The following is a 22,387-nucleotide window of genomic DNA, read 5'->3' as shown; positions in this document are numbered from 1 at the left end:
CGGCTAAGGACTCTGATCCACCTCCTAAATCCAAAACCTATATGGATCAACCTCGCTCGGAACCATAAAAATCGGCTCCTAAAACCGCTACCGAGGAACAAGAACTTTTTCTCCTAGATCCCAGGCAGAAAAAGATTTATATCAACCCAAAAACTGGACATGTCATGGCTGTGCCATGTAAGAAGCGAAAACTGGACACACCATCTGTTCCAGTTCCTGTACACAAGAAGGACTCTACAACATCGCCTATTCCCCCTTCTAACACACCTCCTCTGCCTACACCACCCCTACCTGTAACTTCTCCACCACACACACCACCTCGGGATGATGATGATGACGACGACCTAGGTGGTAGGGGTGATCCTAATGATCCGTTCACAGATCCAGATACCTCACCACTTGATGATTGGGCATTCCCTATCCCAACAGACCTACCAGACCCACAGTCATATCCCTCAAAACCATCTCCCCCAGATGATCACCTGGGGTTTGGCCAATTAATAAATAGAGCTGCACTTTATCATGGCGTTACAATGCACTCCGACGCACCAAAAGAAGATTTCCTCTTAGATACTTTTGAACAATCTCAAAAGTCAGTGCAAATCCTACCTATGATAAAAGGAGTCATTAAGCATGCCCCCGAAGTATTTAAAGACCCTGTCTGTCCCAGGGTTCTTAACCCTAGAATAGAAAAGAAATATAGGCCTGCCCCTGAAGATCCTACTTACATCAAAGGACAGTTGCCTTTGGATTCTCTGGTTGTTTCCAATTCTAGGAAAGGCGCCAACTGCCAGATCTCCGGAGATGCACCACCATCGGACAAGGAATCCAAACTGCTAGAAGCTTCAGGCAAAAGAGTAGCAGCACAAGCCACTAATCACTGGTGTATTGCTAACACCCAAGCACTACTGGCACGATATGACCGGGCACACTATGACCAGTTAGAAAAACTCTTACAACATCTGCCTGACCAGTATAAAACCCAGGCAAATTACCTTATCCTAGAGGGCAAGCTCATTTCAAATGCGTCAATTAAATGTGCACTTGACGCAGCAGACACTGCCTCTAGATCAATTAACACCAGTGTGCTCCTTAGACGACATGCCTGGCTCCGCATTTCAGGCTTTAAACCAGAGGTACAAACTACCATACTCAGTCAGCCAGTCAGCCAGTCAGCCAGTCAGCCAAGAAAAGCTATTTGGGCCAGCTGTAGACACTGCCCATGAAAAAGGACACCGAGACTGCTAAGTCCATGGGAGCATTACAGTCTCCACAAGCGCGTGTCTCCTTTCGGCGCTCCTTCTACAGAGGAGCCTCCAAAAATATGGGCGTAGACACCTCATCTATATTCAAAGCCACTACACAAACCTCCCCCAGTAGAGGATATTTTAGAGGAGGATACAGAGGGAACAACAACAAAGGACGAGGTCGAGGTAATATCACTTGCACCTCCCCTGCCACAAAATAGTGACTTTAATCCGCTCCCCCCAGACTATTCCACTCCAGTCGGGGGCAGACTAACACAGTTCCTACCTGTTTGGAACTCCATCACAACAGACAAGTGGGTAAGACAAATTATCCAGTATGGTTACTGCCTGGAACTTACTGCTACCCCCCCCTCCCCCACACATACCACCCATACAGTGTCCAATGTCCCCAGACCATCTTACGCTCCTCAAACAAGAGGTTCTCTCACTGCTTCAAAAGGACGCAATAGAACCAGTCCTCTTAGAGCATCAAGGGACAGGGGTATACTCACTCTACTTCCTAATCCCCAAAAAGGACGGGTCTCTGAGACCAATTCTCGACCTCAGACCCCTAAATCTGTATATACACTCAGATTTCCATATGATCACTCTTCAACAAGTGCTCCCACTACTACAACAAGGCGATTTCCTTGCCACACTAGATCTCAAGGACGCCTACTTCCATATTCCCATACATCCTGCTCACAGAAAGTACCTAAGGTTTGTGGTGGACGGACAACACTACCAGTTCAGTCCTTCCGTTTGGGGTAACAACCGTGCCCAGAGTATTCACAAAATGTCTTGCAGAAGTAGCAGCACATCTCGGAAGACAACAAATTCATGTCTTCCCGTATCTAGATGACTGGCTAATAAAAGCCAAGTCATTAGACCAATGTATTCTACACACTCACCAAACCATCCAACTATTTCACAATTTGGGGTTCACTATCAACTATCCCAAGTCTAATCTCCAACCCTCTCATATACACCAATATCTAGGAGCTACCATAAACACCTCCACAGCCCTAGCATATCCCAGTCCAGCCAGTATACAAGCTCTTATCACAAAATTTCAAAACCAACACTCTCTTCCACCCAGTGTGTTCATGCAGCTCATAGGCATGATGGCATCTTGCATCTTCATTGTGCCTTATGCAAGACTTCAAATGCGTCCCTTACAGGAATGTCTAGCATGTCAGTGGAACCAGGCTCACGGACAACTCAAAGATCTGGTGTTGGTGGATAGCCGCACATCGCTCTACAGTTGTGGAACATAACAAACTTGTCCAAAGGGCGGCCGTTCCTAGAACCTCTTCCACAGATAGTGCTGACAACAGACGCATCACTCACAGGACGGGGAGCCCATCTCCTCGGACACACCACTCAGGGTAAATGGACCACTCAACAGAAAGTGCTCCATATCAATTACCTAGAACTACTAGCAGTATTCCTAGCACTAAAATCCTTCCAACTACATGTACAGAACAAGGCTGTCCTCATCTGGACGGACAACATGACAGCCATGTATTATATACAAAAACAAGGGGGCACACACTCTCTGCAGCTGTCCCAGCTCGCACAGAACATTTGGAGATGGGTCATTCCTCAGAACATATAGCTTGCAGAACACCTTCCAGGGGTTCACAATCAGATTGCCGATCTGTTAAGTCGACAGACACAACAAATCCACGAATGGGAACTACATCCTTAAGTTATACTGCCCTTTTTCCAAAAATGGGGACAACCAGACATAGATCTGTTCGCCACACACAAACGCAAAATGCCCAACCTTCGTCTCCAGGTTTCCCCACCCGGAGTCAAAGGGCAATGCGATATGTATGAACTGGCAGATTGGCGTACGCTTTTCCGCCTCTCCCACTCATTCCACTAGTAGTCCGCAAGCTCAGGCAGCAGTCTCTCAAACTGATCCTAGTAGCTCCCACATGGGCACGACAGCCGTGGTTCATAACACTACTGTAACTCTCGTTCCACACCAAAAACTGCATCTCTCCCTGTCCTTAATAACCCAGAACCATGGAGAGATCAGACATCCAGATCCCGGTCAACTGAATCTGGCGATATGGCTCCTGAAGTCCTAGAGTTAGGTTACCTTAACCTGCCACCAGACTGCATGAACATTATAAAAGAAGCCAGAAGACCTACTACTAGAGCTTGCTATGCAGCAAAATGGAAAAGATTTGCAATTTACTGCACTAACAATAATATACACCCACTGGATGCATCCATCCAGAACATTTGCTCTTTACTACACTTGCAAAGATGTAATTTAGCATACTCATCCATACGTCTCCACCTAGCAGCATTAGCAGCTTACTTACAAAAAACCTACAGCACTTGTCACTCTTTAGAGTTCCTGCGATCAAAGCCTTCATGGAAGGACTTAAAATAATTATTCCTCCCAGATTACCACCCTCTCCAGTGTGGAATCTAAACATTGTTCTCACTAGGCTCATGGGACCCCCATTTGAACCTCTGCATAAATGCGAACTACAGTTCCTCACATGGAAAGTAGCTTTCCTTATCGCAATCACATCCCTCAGAAGGGTAAGTGAAATCCAGGCTTTAACCATACAAGAACCATTCTTACAATTACACCGTAACAAAGTGGTTCTTTGAACAAATCCAAAGTTCCTTCCAAAAGTCATATCTCCTTTTCATCTTAAACAATCAGTAGAGTTACCAGTGTTGTTTCCAAACCCAGACTCTGTAGCGGAAAGAGCTCTTCATACCTTAGATGTTAAAAGAACCCTTCTTTACTACATTGACAGAACCAAATCATTCCGCAAAACAATTGTTTGTAGCTTTCTCTCCACCACATAAAGGCAACCCCATCTCCAAATCAGGGATTGCTAGGTGGATAGTTAAATGTATCCAAATATGCTACCAGAAAGCTAAACACACACTAACCGTTCCCCCTAGAGCGCATTCCAAACGCAAAATGGGGGTTTCAATGGCATTCTTAGGGAACATTCCCTTAGACATTTTGTAAGGCAGCCACATGGTCTCCAACACACAGCTTCACTAAACACTATTGTGTTGACGTGCAAGCAAAGCAGCAAGCTTCTGTGGGCCAAGCTGTCCTCAAAACTTTATTTCAAACTGCTGCAACCGATACAGGCAACCACTGCTAGGGGAGACACTGCTATATAGTCTCTGCTAGTGTGTGATCTGCAGCTCATATGCCTCGAACGGAATATGCTACTTACCAGTATGCATCGGTTCTTGGCATGTAGAGCTACAGATCCACACACGCCCACCCACCTCCCCGGGACCTGTATCTGTTCCAGCATTATCTTACTTAGATATCACACATGGACATCTCTCTCTTCTACAAACTCCATTTCCCATCATGGCGAAAAACAATCTAACGATGGAGTTGATGCCCATGCGCACTATCGTCCAAGGGAGGAGTCCCCTATCTCGTAACCACAAAGACTTCTTCCAAGACAACAACGTGCAAGCATCCGAGCCTAATACCAGATGACGATCTATACTAGTGTGTGGATTTGCAGCGCTACATGCCAAGAACAGATGCATACTGGTAAGTAGCGCATTCCTTTCTACATATCCCACTTTTAAATACCATGCACTCAGCCTTGTAGGCTACAAAGCCTACATAGAGGTGACTTACTAATGTGTAAAAGGGATGAATTTTCCTGTCAAAAAAGAATATTTTGACAGGCCATGCTGCCAGTTTTACATTGCAGCAGTCAGGCTACATAGAGTAGGCCTGGAGCCATGTTTTCAGTTCCTCTGTAGTGGATCGAATAATAAGTGCTGCAGTCCACAAGTGACATTTAACATTCCATGCTATGGGCATATTTCTGCACCATAAACAATGGCTTTAGAAGACCCTTAAATGCGACAGTCTGGTTTTATACCACTATCAACATGCTTTCCAGATCAAATCACATACACTAGGCCTGGATAACTGTGTCTCGTGTTGGAGTTCAGGATTACACGTAGGTGAGCCACAGAAAAAATGAAAAACTGGGGGCGACCACCTCAAAACAGGTCATTTTACAACACAGGCCCTTTTATTTATTTTTATTTAGATTTATTTATTTTTTTAAATTTATTTTCTAGTGTTACATCGTCGGTAGCAACATGCCTACCACAAGGCTACGTTATCAAATCAACAAACCATACAGCTACAAGCATTGCACCGTCTCACCCTGTGAATCTGCCTCTGACTCAGTTTGTTACAGTTTCTGTTCGGTACCTTTTGGGTATAGTTCTGGGCAGTAATCCGTCTCATAATGGCTTGACGAACTCTAGTAGCACTGTCACACTACTCACTGGTGTTGACTGCCAATGTTCTGTCTCTCTCTGACTGTACTAGTCTTCCCCAATGACCCAGCTCACCCTTATTTTTCTAAACTTTTTGGGGCATTCTTTTCCCTCTTAGACCAGTTTTCTGTTGTTCAACACTTATTCATTTCCATCACCCAGTCCTGGACTTGTGGTCGATCTGCCCTGCCCACTTCTGTATTATCCTTTTTGCCAACAGCAGCTCCAGGTTAACCAGTATCTTTTGGTATGATGTGATGTCTTATCCCCTCCAGACTCCCTGCAGCACCAGGGATGCCTGCCAGTCTGTATACCCACTGCGGTCTGTGACCTGGTCCGTATCCCTGTCCAGTACTGTTCCAAACTCTGTCAGTCCCACACTGTGTGATGAGGAAGGTTCTGCGCTACCCACGGCCTATTTTGTGGAGTAGTATCCTAGTGGTGTAGATCCTGTGCAGTATTTTTAGTTGTATCTGGTGGAGCTGCGCTTGTATTGCCACTTCCTGGGTAAATTGCACGGCGTCCCTCCAGTGTTTGTCGTCTATATCCCGCACGTCTATCTGCCAGCACTCTAGTAGCTTACTCAGGTCTCCCAGTGTGTTCGCCATTAAGGTCCCGTAAGTGAGAGCGATTGCCTTGGCGGCTCCTTTATTTTAATTTGAACAGTCATAAGTTGAAAATTGCTGGTATAATTAAGGTGTGTCTGGAAAGAGCCACCTGTTGGTCCACTCTCCTAAACTCCATTAACTACTCACAGCTTGCCTTTCATCACTCTGACATCCTTAGTCTGGTCTGGGTCGCTTATCTTAGTTACCCATCATTCTACACCCTGGTCGTCTGCTGATCCATGCTTGCCCTGCTAAATTTCCCCACTGGCACTCTTCCTTGCTTTGCGCTGTGCTGCCTTTTTGGCTTGCACACCATCAAAACCCCCTTCCACTGCTGGCATTGTTTGTTGCTCACTTTTGAAAGCTTTTTGCCTTTGATTTATTTAATACGTTTTCTTTTTACTCTGAAGTACACGTTTTACTTTTGTCCGTATTGAATGCTCCATTAAATGGCATTATTATGCATCTTCTGTTTATACTGGCTTATAGTTTTGTGATTTTGTTTATTTTTTATATGAGCTTGTAAATATAAGTTGTTTTTTCAGGTCAGTGGAGAACCACATAAATGATACGCAGAGAGATGACGAAGACAATGAGATGAGTAGATTCTACACAAATCCAGTTGCCAAGCCTACACCGCACACTCTGGAGAATAAACATAACCATGTGGATGACACCATTGTGGCCCTGAATATGCGCAATGCATTGCGCAATGGTTTGGAGGGCAGCAGTGAAGACAACTCGTTCAATGATGACTCTTTGCAAGATGACCGAGAAGAGGAGCTCAATACTAGTCATCCGTCACATCCTGCAGGTAAAGTTTACATTACTATGATCATAAGAGCATTAGTGAAGCCTTTTTACATTTTTTTTACAGGATATCTTCATTAGAGAGTGAGGCGATGACCTTGTAACCTGGGCTATATAATTCTTACTAGAGACCGCACAAGGGTTAACGGTTCAGATTTTTCTACCTTAAACTAAACTTAAATGTGGTTGAAAAGAGAGCCATATAGGGAAGAACCTACACAAAACCACAAAGTATTATTTTCAGGACAATGCTGTGAGAAAGTGGCTCTGTATATACTGTTCCCAAATAGGTAGTGTGTACAGAGTCCACAGTCCCCAGAGGTTTGGTAGAGTTTAATGTTCGACCTAGCACCTCGCCCAGGATGTGCATTGTTGCAGGCCCAGGAGAGTGGGGGCTCTCCACCCAGGGGTCCAGTAACATGTCTGCTGTGTGGCAGCCTCCCAGACACGACGTGGATTGTGGGTTAGGTTTCAGGGGGCATCTCTAAGATGCCCTCTGTAGTGCTTTGTACATTAAATCCCACACTGGCATCAGTGCTGATTTAATGTGCTGAGAAGATTTATACCAAACTTCCAAGTCTTCATTGTTGCCATTATGGTGCTGTGGAGTTCGTGTTTGACGAGCTCCCAGCACCATATACTCTTAAATGGCAGCACTGCACTTAGTGCCCAGGAATGGACCTGGGTACTGTAGGGGCACAGGGCTCATGCTCCTGTGCTCACACCACTGGAATAGGGCACCCAGCTAGAGGGGTGGCTGATGTATTCCAGGGCAGTGTAGGATGTGGGCATGGCACACAGGGAAGTGTGCCATGTCGACTCTTTGTTTTGTCTTGTACCCTGACACTCAGCCTGCAAGGGCAGTGTGTTTGTGTTGGGGGACAGGGCCTGTAAGGGTGGCACAATAAGTGCTGCAGCCCGTTGAGGCCTTCCCTGGTCACAAGGCTCTGGGTACCTAGGGTACCATTTACCAGGGGCTGACATGTGGCCAGGGTTTGCCAATTTGAGGTTTTAGGGAAGGAACATAGGCCCTGGGCACCTGATTGGCAGGAGTCCAGGGCACACTCAGTCAAAGTACATTCAGCAATTCAGCTAAAAGTGGGGGCATACCATGTAAGAAAGATGGCACTTTCTCACAAACGCGCATTCTGTGACCTATCCCACTATTCTCTGGGAGGCGTAGAAGACAGTCCTGCGCGGACAGGCCTTTTCATTAATTACTTCACACAAACGGGACAAGGCCCTTCAGGTACAAGAGCTCGAGAGGGTGGTGGGCCTGGCAGAAGATGAACACACACAAGACCCAACTGACGAAACAACTCACAACCTAGCCCTCGCTAGACAAGCCTATAGGGACCACACGTGGGAAGACGCTAAGAAAACGCAACACACTGTCTATGAAGTGGGAGACAAAGCTGGCAAGCTTCTTGCCTGGCTAGATAAAAGAGGAGCGCGCCAGTTGCTGGCTGGCACGGTTACACTTGGCTTCTGGGGAGGACATAACAGACCCGCAGGACATAGTCACAGCCTCTGCACAACACTACGAGACAGTTTACATGTCCACCACAGACACCACCGTGGAAGAGAAGCTGGCTTTTCTTAAAGACATACGTCTGCCAACGTTAGCAGCCCCCGATATACACACCTTGGATGCGCCGCTTACAGCTGATGAAATCACAGGTGCTATCAGAGGGCTCCAACCGGGCAAGGCACTGGGTCTGAATGGTATTCCCGTGGAGCTTTACAAAAAAGAGGCGGAAACGTTGGGGCCCTATTTATTGCATATGTACGAGGACAGTCTAGAAAAGGGAATACTCCCAAGAGACCAGAGCATAGCGACCCTTGTGGTGATCCCGAAACCGGGTAAACCCCCGGAGGAGTGCACCTCCTACCGTCCAATTTTGCTCCTAAATGCGGAAGCAAAAATGTTAGTGAAAGTACTGTCGACCAGAATCCAACTGCATCTTACGTCCCTCATACACCGCGACCAATCAGTTTTATGCCAGGCCGCAACACGGCAATGAACCTGAAACGACTTCACGGTGTACTGGCTCGCATGTCGACTATTCAAAAAGAGGCGGTTATCGTATCATTAGACGCCAGTATGGCCTTTGATAGGATGGAATGGCCCTTTCTGTTTGCAGTGCTACAACATTTTGGCTTTGGCCCCAAATTTCTTGCCTGGGTTTGGCTTCTATATACGCAACCCATGGCGCACGTAGTGGTTAATGGATGAGTGTCCGATGACTTCCCCCTGGGGCGCGGTACCAGACAATGCTGTCCCTAGTCCCCGCTTTTATTTGCTCTGGTACTCAAACCGCTCGCTGCATGGATCAGAGGGGACCCAGTGATACAGGGACTGCGGTGGACTGAGTGGTGCGAGGACCGCATTTCCCTCTACGCTGACGACATCTTGTTATGCATGACGGGACACGTTATTACCCCCCTGTTGGAGGTGATGAATGGTGCTATGGCACAGGGGATTTTTCCGGTAGCCTGGAAAAAGGCGATAGTGAGGCCCTGGCTTAAGAAGCCCACCTTGGACCCAGAAATATTGAATAACTTCCGTCCGATATCTTTGCTGCCTGCTCCAGCCAAAATGCTTGAATCTCACCTGAATCTTCATCTGTCGGCCTTTCTGGATTCCTCTGGATACCTGGACAACTCCTAGCATGGTTTCAGGAAATTCCATAGTACGGAGTCGGCACTCACTATGGGGGTGAACAACATTCGATTGAAGGTGGACCAAGGTCAGACCACACTTCTGGTCCTATTGGATCTAACGGCAGCATTCGATACCCTGTCTCCCTCAACCTTAACATCACGTTTGAGGGAGTTAGGAGTCGCGGGCCCGGCCCTGAACCTTCTGTCCTCTTTTTTAGAGCTAAGAGAGCAGAGGGTCAAGCTTGGAGAGTTCCTCTCCCCTGCCAAATCCTTGCAATGTGGGGTTCCACAGGGGTCGGCCTTGAGTCCGACCCTGTTTAACATCTATGTGGCCCCTCTTGCTAGGCTTGTGAAATCTCAGGGGATGGAGGTTGTGTCATACGCAGATGACACCCAAATTATGGTGTCCCTAGCTCATTCGGCCTGTACCTCCGCGCTCAACTTTAGGAACTGCATGCAAGCAGTTGCAGAATGGATGATTCAAAATTCCCTAAAGTTGAACGGCGATAAAACAGAGGTTCTGATTTTTGGTAATAATCAGGACATTTGGTCCAATGAGTGGTGGCCCCCATCTTTGGGAACCTGTCCCATTCCATCCCATTCGGCCAGGAACCTTGGCGTTATATTTGACACCTCACTGAATATGACTCTCCAGGTAAATAGAACGGTGACCACCTGTTGGGTTGTTATGATTCTGAGGAGAATTGTTAACTATCTCTCCCCCCAGGCCCGTAAGCAGACGGTAGTTGCCCTAGTGGGCTCAAGATTGGACTACTGTAATACATTGTATGCAGATATTAACAAGGGTCTCATTTCTTGCCTCCAGGTGGTACACAATGCTGCAGCAAGATTTGTTATCGCTGCACCTAATTTGTCCTCGGCTACTCTATCCAGAAAAAGTTTGCACTGGCTTCCAATCCAGCAGAGGATTTCGCTTAAACTTCTGAGCCTAGTGTTTGGAGCTCTATCTGCTGGATCTTCTAATGCCTTAGGTTCTTTGCTAACCTGCTATACTCCTAGCAGGTGCCTTCGCTCCTCTGAGAGGAATCTTCTGGTAGTCCCCCGTGTTAAAGTTAGATGGGGCAGTAGAGCTTTTTCCAATGTGGCCCCCTGCTTATGGAATGCCCTTCCCTCAGAGATTAAGGCCCAACCGCCACTAGCCCATTTTAAAAAAGCGCTCAAAACATGGAGTTTTATTAAGGCCTACCAGTAAGCAAGTTTATTTTACTTAGCTAGTTTTTTGGTTAGGCGCCTTGATGCCCATTGGGCTGAGTAGCGCTTTCATAAATTTGCATTCATTCATTCACTTCCCCTAGCCGATCAATCAATTGCTTGTTAGACATCTGTGCGTCATATGGCAGGTTTTCTGGATACACAATCAATTGGGCAAAGTCGGTCTTGTTCGTTCTTCACGGTCGACCCCGCGCTTGCCCAGGGGAGTAACGATGCAACTCCGAAAGGATGGGTTTAAATACCTGGGCATTCAGATCACACCATATCACACACAATTCTTAGTGTAACCTCTTGCCTCCTCTCAGGAGACTCAAAAATGATGTGAAACATTGGCACTCAGTACCCCTGACCCTTTTGTGCTGAGCGGCCCTATTTAAAATGATGGCTCTTCCCAGATTCCTAAACACCCTCCAAAACATGCCATCTCCAGTCCCCAACTCATTTATAAATCCTTTAAGGCAGAGGTGGGCCGCCTCCTCTGGGACGGGAGACCCCCCCCCCCCCCCCCCCCCCCCCGGGAGGTGGCAATTCCGTCCCGACTACAACTCGTGCAACTATAAATATTGCACAGAACATATTACACCAGGACGACACTTTACAAGATTGGACGGACTGAAACACCTGTGTTTATGGGGGTGCGGGCTGCTGGGCACATTTTATCACACGTTGTGGGACTGTCCCAGCATAGCACAATACTGGGCGACAGTCATGGCTACGATCACTCGGATCTGCGGCTTTGAGGTCCCCCCGGAACCACGGAGGTGCCTTCTTAATATTTGGGAGCAAACCGACCTCAACCACGCAGCACAGGCCTGGGCGACCTGGGGGATTACACTGGCTAAGCGAACTATCGCACAGCGCTGGGGAGCGCCCACTGCAAGTGGAACACATTCCGAGGCAATATTTGTACCCCCGAACCCCCCCCCCCCCCCCCCCCCCAACTGAGGAATCTGATCCAGACCTAAGTGACTAATTCACACGGACTATCACAGAGCCACACGATCAGCCTGGGGTCGGAGATTGCGAAAATTGTGTTTGGGGAGTTGAAGGATAAATCACATCTGTACCCTGTACACCTGTAAGCTACCTTGTAAACTGTATACATCGAAATTTGCAAATGTCATGTTATCAGCAATGTTGTCGGCATATATCAATAAAAAAAATAAAACAAATTTAAAAGAAAAGATCTATAATAGGTACTCCTAGATTTACAGGACTGATACTTCATTTTATTGTGTTTATGAAGTGTTTCAACAAAATGCTGTCAAAGTACAGTATGGTATGATAAAATTCTTGAGCTCAAGTATGATCGAAGAAAACAAGATTTCTGGGTGAAAGAAGCGATAGAGTAGAAACAAACTAAACAATGATAGTTTTCTAGTGTGAAGTAGTCTAAAATAAGATTCTAATGGCTTCTTCCACTTGCGGATTCCTCAACTGTTGAATATCCCCAGGTGCTGGACTGATCCAGAAATGCTTGCATGGGTCTCCTGTGCCAGTAGGGGGACACTGGTTCCGTCTTGATGTCTGAAACAATGCACAGATAACGTCACTGGAGCTGTAATGTGTCCACCTTGGCGTATCAATGTTCACATTTTTCCATGTCATTCAATGCATATTTGGAGCTTGCGGATCCTGATATTTCCTTCAAAAGTTTTTATCAGTACAGTGTGTATGGAATTTCTCTAAGAGAATTCTAACTACTGATTCAATACCGTAGAATATTCCCCAGGCTGCATCCAGAAAAGCTTAAGCAGTACCTCTGTGCGCAGGTAGGTGGCACGACTGCTTTGCATTGATGTTGCCCACGCCTGATGCGACGTGCGTGGTGCCTATATAGGCGCCACCCCAGCACGCTGACATGTTACTTTGTTTCTGTTCCTTTCTTTTTGTGCCACCAGTCACGGATCCAAAGGGCTGCCTCTCTATTTCTGACCAACTTTTTCTCGACTTTTATCAAGCTCCTTTTTTCATACTTGTTTCTAGTATGTTAGGGCTATGTTCCCTCCAAACCTTATGGAGTTTAAGCCTTTTGGGAATGTCACAGACAGATATTTGTGACTGATTCCCCCTTGGTTTGTCTGTGGTGCCATGACTCCAAGGCTTGCTCAGATGGTCTCTTGAGGCACTTGAAAGTGATTCAGGAGAGGGCGACAAAGCTTCTAGAGATGTGGCAACAAAATACCAAGCGTTACATTTTGGTACGGTCTCTGTCTTGCGGACAATTCCGGGCCCACTCCCAGTGCAGTTCCTGTGACAGGTCCTTGTTGTCCAAGTAGTTTCAGTAAAGGAAGAAGACGGAGCACCCCTTGACTTTTCAGTGCCCTTCCAATGCCCCGCAGAGAGCACAGTGCTGCCCTCGTGCCTCTAGGCCCCACACCCTGACGCCACCTGCAGAGCCTGTGCAGATTCAGTCTCTACACCTCCCGGATTTTTCTAGTGCTGGCGCGACTTGTGCCTCACTTCAACAGTTTAAAGAGGCGATTGCCTGCATCTTTGCTCTACCGACTCCCTCTAGTGTGCCTTCATGCCCCAAGGAGCTCAGAGGTGCACCATCCAGATTACTGTTGGCAGGCCCTACATCACCGCCGGCTAAATATCCATTCCCAGATCTGGACAGATTCAACGCCCGAACCCCATTTCGCTCCATGACCTTCGCCGGAGTTCGGTCTCTTGATGCTGTTTTCGGCATCACCGATTCTGCATGAGGATGCTATTCTCTCTGACTGACAGTGCCACATTGGCTCCGTCTAAGGTCAAGACTGGTTCTGCCCGGACCACAGCAACCTTCAGTTGTAACCCTGTGTTTTGGTGCTGAATTTGAGGACAAAGCAGAACTGGTACGAAGAGTTTGGTGACGCCAGCAGGCTAAATACCGCCCAGTCTAAGTTGGTCTCTCCTCCAGGTTGGCCAATGAGGCGAGTGCATTGTTAGTGATGGTCAGTCATGTGGGTGGCAGCTGAGGCTCTTGATCTAAAGTTCCCATCTGTAAATGTGAACACTAATGTCTAAATTGAGATGCCCCTGTTTAAATTTAACAAAGCCCTCTGGCATGTCCTCCTAGGGGCCTGGTACAAACCCTGCTCAGTGGTCCTTTTCAGCCGCCAGGGTGCCTGCCATCATCACCCCTGCATCTGATACGACACTCGGGAGAATATGAGGCGGGCCAACTCCACCTTTAATGTGAGGGAGGTGAATTGAAGCACATCTTTCAGTCGCCGCCATCTTGAAGATGGGGGACCCCTCCAATCAGGGCATGTCTATGCCCCTGCCCTCAGGTGGGTGGTATAGTAGAGGGTATAGTCAACCCAGGTAAGGTACATATTAGCTCTACCTGCTACTCTAGAGAAGACTTACGATGCCAACTGCTTTGGCCACAGCTCTACCCGCCTGTCCCCAGCTTCTGCGATCCTGCAACCTGTCTTGCCGCCAGCAACCTCTAAAAACTGCTGCCTTCGAAAAATATTCCAATCTCCTGTGGACAGTGCTCTTGTCCAGAAGAAACTGACTCAAAGGGCTCTGGATCCAGCTGGAACCGCAATTCCTGCCTCCTCTGCACCCGCTGCCCACGGCCAGAGTCTGTGTGGCTCACCTCTACAGTGAAGTCTCCCCAGCAATCCTGACCTCATTTCCAGCATTGGCAGACCTCTTCTGATGTCCACAGTGGCGTCTGCTGTGTGAATCCAGAGGCTCCCCCCAACTGTTACTGGCTCCGGTATGAAGACGCAGACATTGAAAGGCACCCCTGCACCCGAAGCCCCTGGTTGGTCTCCCATTGGTCTACCTCCTGCAACTCCAGGTGCCACACCTACAGCCTGTTTGCCAAAAGAAGAATCTCCATGGAAAAGCATTGGGCACCCTGCACTGAATTTGCATCCGCCCCGGTGCTGCACTGAATTTGCATCCGCCCTGGTGCTGCTGGTAGTGTATGTTTTGTGCTGCTTTGTGGACCCCCCTTGTACTTGTGCTATCCCCCAGAGCTTGGCCCCTGCAATTGATTTCCCTACCTGCAAGCTCAAGGCACCCCAGTCTGCATTGAAAAGCATTGGGCCAAGCTCTGAATTTGACTTCCGCACCCGGCCACCCCTGTGCCACTGGTGGTGCAGTTTTGGTACTCACCTGACCATTGCCAACTTTTGGCCCTGAAGACTGGATTTGTAAGTGCTTTACTTACCTGTTTAACCGCGCTATTGTTTCCCCATAGGATAATATTGAACTGTTATTGCGAAGATCTTGGTCTTAAATAAAATACAAGGTATGTTTTTCTAAAATTGGTCTGGATCCCCTTCTAGATTGTATGTTCATTTTTGGTCAATGTTGTGCAATAAATGTTTTACACTCCTCTGTTTTAGGCCTAATGCTGCTCACCCACACTACTACTATTAGAGCTTTTTGGATTTTACATTGATCCCTGTATACTTTTTGGGAACCCCTAGACTCTGTGCACGGTATAACAACCTAGTGGCAGTACCATGTACAGAGCCAGCTTCCTACATTGGTGGTGCAGTGGTGGGGTACAAGACTTTCAGATCAAGTGGTACAACAAATGTCAGACATTTAGTTAGATTCCTTTGCCCAAGCGTCGGACTGAATCTGTAGAATTTTTTCTTAGTAGTACCCCTGCACGTCAGTAGGTGGCGTCGTTCGACCCTGCGTCCGTCGTCTGCGCCTGTCGACCTAGCGTCCTTCGGCATCGTGGTTCCCGGGATGACGTTATGGTCTCTACTTAGACGCTACCCCTCCGTGCTGACATCAGTTCTTGGTTTTTCTGCGCCAGCCTAGCTCGGATCCCGAGAGAGCTGCCCCGTAGTCACTTTTTGACTAAACGTTTTGTCAACCTTTTTTTTTCCCCGAGTCTTTTGACTCCTGGTGCATGTAGGGATGTCCCGACGCCAGACCGGGTTTAAGCCTTGCGACTCCTGTCACAATCTGTTGTCTGTGACGGACCTACACCTCGTGTGTCTTTGGTGTCTGGAGCGCGACTATGACCACAAGTCGTGCTCCGACTGCTGGGCCTTGAATGCAAAGTCTTTACGGGAGCGTTCCCGAAAGCACTTAGCAGCCCGGCGGTCAGCTCCACGTTGCTCCGGATCTCATTCGAGAGGAAGGTCTCGAGGCCACTGGCGGACCTCCCACACCTCATCGCACTCTTACAAGTCTTCAGGTAAGTTGAAGCACAAGAAGAAGGCAAAGAAGCACCGGTGCTCTTCGCTTTCTCCCTGTCGGTCAGCTGACGTGACGCGGGACCTGGAGCGTTGTTGCTCGAAGGCTCCGTCTCCGGTGCCTACTTCAGGGACGACTCCGCGCCTCCCCAGATTTCCGGGAGCTGGAGCCTCCCCTGCCCAACTTCATACATTTTACGAAGCCAATAATTGTATTGTTGGGCAGCCTGACTCTGCCGGCCCGGTGTCCTGGGCCTTCAATGCTGGCACCGGAGGGCCTCACGTCGATGCCGGTCAATCTTAGTCTACCTTCCCCGGCACCGATCCCGGTGACTACGCCCCTAGTGTCAGCTGTGACCCCTGCTGGCGCCGTCCCCATCCTTACCTCCGAGATGGTGCCGGACCGACGTTGGTCGATGTCGAATCAGATGCCGGAGGTTACTTTTGTTCCCCTGTTCATCCCTATCACTCAGAAGGTGGTGCTGAGGACTGGGAGGGGTTGCTGGACCCTTAAGCAGACCAGCTAGAAGAGCCGGACTGGAGAGAGGACCTGGTTGATGCCATTGGTCTGGATACTTCTCCAGACCTTGGCATGCTTCCCCCCCTCTACCGTGGCTATGGAGGAGGAAGCGTCATATTCTGTGGTGGTGAGAAGGGCAGCCGAGGTCTTGGACCTTGAGCTCCCTTTGGCGGTCAGGATTAACTTCCTGACAGAGGTGCTGCGGCCTGTGGCATCCTCCTCTGAACCCCTTCTGCCCTTCAGCAAAGCCCTCATTGATGTCTTTCTGGACACCTGGTCCAAGCCCAGCACAGGGTCTCCTTTGGAGAGGACCATCGCCCGCCGCCATTGTCTGGCCCCGGGAGACCCAGTTTTCCTCACCCAACACCCTTCCCTGAGAGCTTGGTGGTACAAGCCTCTTCTTTCAAGGGCACATTCCCTGCTGCTCCCCCGAATAGGGAATCCAAGAAGCTGGATCACCTTGGGAAGTGCATGTTCTCTTCCTCCAGCTTGGCACTGCGGTCTGTGAATACTGTGTGCCTCTTGGGCATATACTCCCATACCAGCTGGGACTCTGTTGTGCAGGTGCTGCCTCAGTGCCTGTTCTCTCCCAGGCAGTGGCGGATGGAAGAGAAGCAGCCAAATTCACGATTCGATGTGGACTGGATACCACCGACTGTGCGAAAGTGCCATCTTTCTTGTATGGTATGCCCCCACTTTTTGCTGAATTGCTGATGTACTTTAAGTGCCCTGGGCCCTGGCCAATCGGGTACCCAGGGCCTATGTTCCTTCCCTAAAACTGTGTTGAAGCCTAAACCCAATTGGCATCTCTGGCCACAAGTCATCCCCTGGTAAATGGTATACTAGGTACCCAGGGCCTTGTGACCAGAGAAGGCCCCTAAGGGCTGCAGCACTTATTGTGCCACCCTTAGAGGTTCTGCACCCAGACACTCAGCCTGCAAGGGGTGGGTGTGTGTGTGTGTGTGTGTGTGTGTGTGTGTGTGTGTGTGTGTGTGTCTCTCTCAGGGTACAGGTAAAGATGATAAAGAAACAAGAAGACCTGCCGTGCAGATGCTAACAAGAGGAAGACACCAACTGCTTTGGGCCCAGCCCTACCGGCCTGCGACCCTCGAACCTGCTCCTGCTAAACCCCGGCATCTCCAGTGGTCAACAACCTCTCAAACCCCGGAGGACCTGACTACCTTGTGACTCTAAGCAACTGGGACTCCCACGAGCAGTGGTACTGCTCAAAGCAAGTAACTGAACCCTAGCATCAGCCAGGAACCGCAAACCCTGCACACTGCACCCGCCATGCCTGGCCTGTTCCAGAATGGACAAAGACCACGAGGACGTCCCCCCCCCCCCGGCGACTGTGACCCCCAAATCCAGCACCCAAGGACCCATCTCGACTCCTGATGACACCTGCAGTCTCGGAACCAGGGACTCCTCCAACCACAACCAGCAGAGGGTAAGATTTCCCGACGCCAAAAGGCACCCCGGCGCCCTGCAGCCCCCTGTGCCCAACTTCTGGGTGCCTACCTATCCTCCAACTACCCAACTTACCTCTCGAAGTGGTGGTCGCACCTGAAGAATCTTCGTCCCCGAGCTTGCAGCCTTAGTTCGTTCTTTAGCTTCTCCATTGAAATCCATTGAGCACCCGACGGCTCAAAAGCACCCTGCACTCAGCCACCTGAGTGCCCCTGGCAGTGCAACTTCTACTCTAATCTACTTCCCCATTTGCCCTGAGCAAGTGACCAGGAGCCCAGCTCCCACAGCCGCGTGGCCTGCTAGCCAGCAGCCTCCAACCGAAGGCCCCCTGCCTCCCATAGGATAACATTGGGCCTAACTCACTCTGCACCTGGCTGCCCCTGTTTTGCTGAGGGTGTAACAACTGTACTTACCTGACCCTGGGAGACCCCTGAGTTTATGCCCAGAACCTTAACTCTTGCCAGTTGAGTACTTACCCAAAAGCAGATAACTCACTTTTCTTCCCTAGGGTAACATTGACTGGTTTCACTTGGAAATTCTTCGAAGTGTCGAGTTTTGAAACTTTAAAATATTCAACTAAAATCAGCAGAATTACGAAAACTAATTTACTCGCCTGCTATCAGGAGAGATCCCAGTGCTGTATCTTGGTGCCCAGCACTGACCCTTAAAAGTAATTACAACCGTACTTACCTATAACTTGATTTTCCTCCATAGGATAAAATTGTCTGGTTTTCACCAGAAATTCTTCTAAGTGTCGATTTTGCAAACTTACAAATATTCGTTAAAAATCGCCTGTATAACAAAAACACATTCTTTCAACTGTTCACATGAGATGCCCCAGTGCTGGATCCAGGATCCAACACTGAGTTAGAAAAAGTAACCATAACCCCACTTACCTGCCAAGTGAATTTCCTCCCATAGGATAACATTGGTGATTCCATGTGAAAAAGTTTCTAAGTGTCAACTTTTAAAATACAATAATATTCCTTAAAAATCACTATTGTAACCAAAACGTTTTTACTCAACTGTGTACAGGTGATGTCCCAAGACTGAATCTAGGATCCAGTCCTGTGGTAAGAAAAGTAATCAAAACAAGTAATCAATTGCATTTAACTAGAAATTCCCATTGAGCTCAATGTATAATTGTTTGAAATTGTTGCCTATTGCAACAACTGTATCTATTGCATTCAAAAGTCTATTGCCTGTTGAAAGTATTTATCTAAAGCATCTCATTCTGAGAAAGTATATTTTGATACCTATTGTTGGTTCTAAAATAAAACTATATATTTGTATACAAATACCATTGGCCTAGAGTTCAGTTCTTGTGTGTGAGACCATTTGCTGACTGAGTGTGTACAACAAATGCTTTACTGTCCTCTGATACTGCCTTACTGCTCTACCAAGCTACCACTTTAGAGAGTAAGGTTAGATCTAACTTTAGCCTCTGCCAAACCTCTGGGGACTGTGGACTCTGTGCACACTGTACCCATTTGGGAACAGTATATACAGAGCCACTTTCTTACACCGACTCACTAGCCAGAACGATTGCCACGTCGGTAGCCCTTCGGCCCTACGCCTGGATCAGGACATCCGGCTTTTCGGGGGATGTCCAGTCTACCTTGATGGACATGCCCTTTGATGGTTGTCTGCTTTTCGGCGACAAAGCAGACTCTGCGCTCGAACGCTTTAAAGATTCTTGGGCTAGAGCCAGATCTTTGGGCCTTGCTGCGCCTGCTCGTCCCCTCCAGTCTGCTTTTCGGCCCTTTTGTGGCTACGGAAGTGACGCCCAACCACGTTTGCCCAGTCCAGCCACCTGTTGACACAAGCTACTCAGCATCTGCAGGGCCGCGGATGTGGGACCCAGCGACCTCACGGGCCAGTCCACCCCGCCCCACCCCACTCCCTCCGCAGCAGCCTCCAATCCTTCATAGGTTGACCTTTCAGGGTAATCGGTGGCCAGAGGGCAGCAGGATTCGCCTTCACCTCCCCCACTAACAAACCCATCACATCGGATACATGGGTTTTGAGGATAGTCCGAAGGGGCTACTCCCTCCCCTTTGAGGCTCCCCATCCTTCCATGCCACCGTCTTTCGATCGCATGGCGGAGGATCATTTGCCGCTTCTCCACCAGGAAATCTTGACTTTCTTGGCAAGGGAGCTATCGAGAAGGGCTCTGCACCAGATGTGATTCGTGGTCACTATTCCTGCTTCTTTCTGTTGCCCAGGAAGGACTAAGGCCTGCGTCCTATTCTAGACCTCGGTTCCTCAATTGCTTCCCCTGCAAGGAGAAGTTCAAAATGCCAACATTGGCTCAGGTCCTCAATGCCTTCGACCCTGGATGGTGGCGCTGGACTTGCAGGGTGCCTATTTCCCCATCCTGCCAGCCCACAGACTCTACCTGCGGTTCACGGTTGTCCACAAGCATTTTCAGTTTGCTGTGCTCCTCTTTGGCCTTACCAGTGCCCCTTGGGGTTTCACGAAAGTGATGGCGGTGGTCACAGCTTACCTGCGCAGATCAGGGGTTCCAGTCTTCCCCTATCTCGATGTCCGGCTGTTGAAGGCGGGCTTGCCACAGGCTGTCGTCTCCCACCTCCAGATTACGGCGGACCTCCTGCATTCGCTGAGGTTCACTATCAACGTGCCAAAGTCACATCTGACTACCTCTCGGATACTCCCTTTCATCTGAGCTGTGCAGTTTTGCGCCTATTCTCCTGAGCAGCGAGTCTGGGGTATGCGGCCTGTGATACCAATGTTTCAGCCTCTATCCTGGATTTCGGTGAGAATGACCCTGAGGCTGCTGGGCCTCCTGGCTTCTGGCATCCTGCAGGTGGATCATGCAAAAACAGTTGATGGACAGAATGCAGAACAATGTCATACATTCACCCCAGGACAGAGATCTGGGCCTAAATCCATCGTTTTGTTGCTCACCATGCCATTCTAGTTTGAACCCAGCCATATGCAAATCAGTCTTGACCCTGTGCCTCATGGGAACAGTCTAACCCGAACTGCCAAGCCAGGTCCTCCCTGGACTGGAAACAAGCATCCTAGGACCAGTTTTGGGGTTTCACCACTCTTCAGCCAGGTTAGCTTGATTCCAGTGGCATGGCGAGCACGGGACTCAGGTCTGAGCATACCCATCCCACTCGAGGTAACAAATGCAAAAACAACAGTTGATTGACAGAATGCAGAACAATGTCATACATTCACCCCAGTACAGAGATCTGGGCCTAAATCCATAATTTTTTTGCTCAGATGGCATATGCGGGCTCTGCAGTGGGACCTGAAGTTTCAGTGAGCGCAGCATCAAGGGAATCTTTCTGACTAAGTCCAGATCTCGGAGGGAACTGCACGACCACTGCAGTGGTGGTTAACGAACCAAGCTTGGGTCAGGACCAGATCCCTCTCTCTTAGCCAACCAGATCTCACAGTAGTGACAGATGTCACTCCTAGGAGAGGCGGAGATCAGAGGCGTCTGGTCTCTGGAGGAGTCCGTGCTCCATATCGACCTGCTGGAGTTCTGGGCGATCCGCCTGGGACTGAAGGCGTTCCTTCCCTCTCTTACGGGGAAAGTGGTGCAGGTGTTCACAGACCACACCACCGCCATGTGGTACTGCAACAATCACGGCGGGGTGGGGTTGTGGACCCTCTGTCAAGAGGCTCTTCTCTGAACATGCCTGGAACATCAGGGCATGACTCTGGTGGTTCAGCACCTAGCAGGTACTCTAAACGCCAGGACGGATGAACTCAGCCGTCTGTGCCTGGTAGATCACGAATGGCGTCTTCACTCGAAGGTGCTGCAAGGTCTTTCAGTGGTGGGGAGAGCCTTGGTAAGATCTGTTCCCAACCAGAAAGAATGCGCAATGTCAGCAATTCTGCGCGTTGGAGTTTCCAAGGTGGCATTTGCTAGGCGACAGTTTTCGTCAAGAGTGGAACTACAACCTCCTGTACGCCTTTCCATCTGTACCAATTCTGCCAAGAGTGCTGAAGATCAAGCGCAACTGGGCCCTAGTTATTCGTTTGGCTCTGGACTGGGCACGAAGAGTCTGGTACCCAGAGCTCCTGTGGCATCGCATCGATTCTCCATTCGGGCTGCCTCTTCGGTCAGAGGTTTTTCACCCGAACTTGTCTAACCTACACCACCTTGCGTGGAGATTGAGCAGCGACAGCTGACCGTGTTGACCTTCTACCTGAAGTCTGTAATGTTATCTTGCTAGCCTGGCGTCCCTCCACTAAAACTGTATATGCCTGTAGATGGAACAATTTTGTGACATGGTGCACAGCAAAGGCTATGGATCCCCTTTCTGCCCCCATTTCAGAGTTCTTCTTGTATATACTTTCTTTATCCCTACAGGGCTCTGCTCTGGG

At 48.9% G+C, this 22,387-nt stretch overlaps 1 protein-coding gene across 7 annotated transcripts in view; it reads left to right on the top strand.

Moving 5' to 3' along the window:
• NUP98 (nucleoporin 98 and 96 precursor) overlaps positions 1 to 22,387 on the top strand; it is a 791,668-nt gene that overhangs the window by 324,671 nt on the left and 444,610 nt on the right. For all 7 annotated transcript variants that reach the window (XM_085623457.1, XM_085623456.1, XM_085623459.1 and 4 more), the window contains one exon: positions 6,712 to 6,980. In XM_085623457.1, coding sequence (XP_085479583.1) covers positions 6,712 to 6,980 — 269 coding nt within the window. The remainder of the gene's footprint in view (positions 1 to 6,711; positions 6,981 to 22,387) is intronic.

This window comes from Triturus cristatus, chromosome 8 (genome assembly GCF_964204655.1).
Source record: "Triturus cristatus chromosome 8, aTriCri1.1, whole genome shotgun sequence".
Classification (NCBI taxonomy): Eukaryota; Metazoa; Chordata; class Amphibia; order Caudata; family Salamandridae; genus Triturus; species Triturus cristatus.
This window is presented reverse-complemented; position numbering and strand designations above follow the sequence as displayed.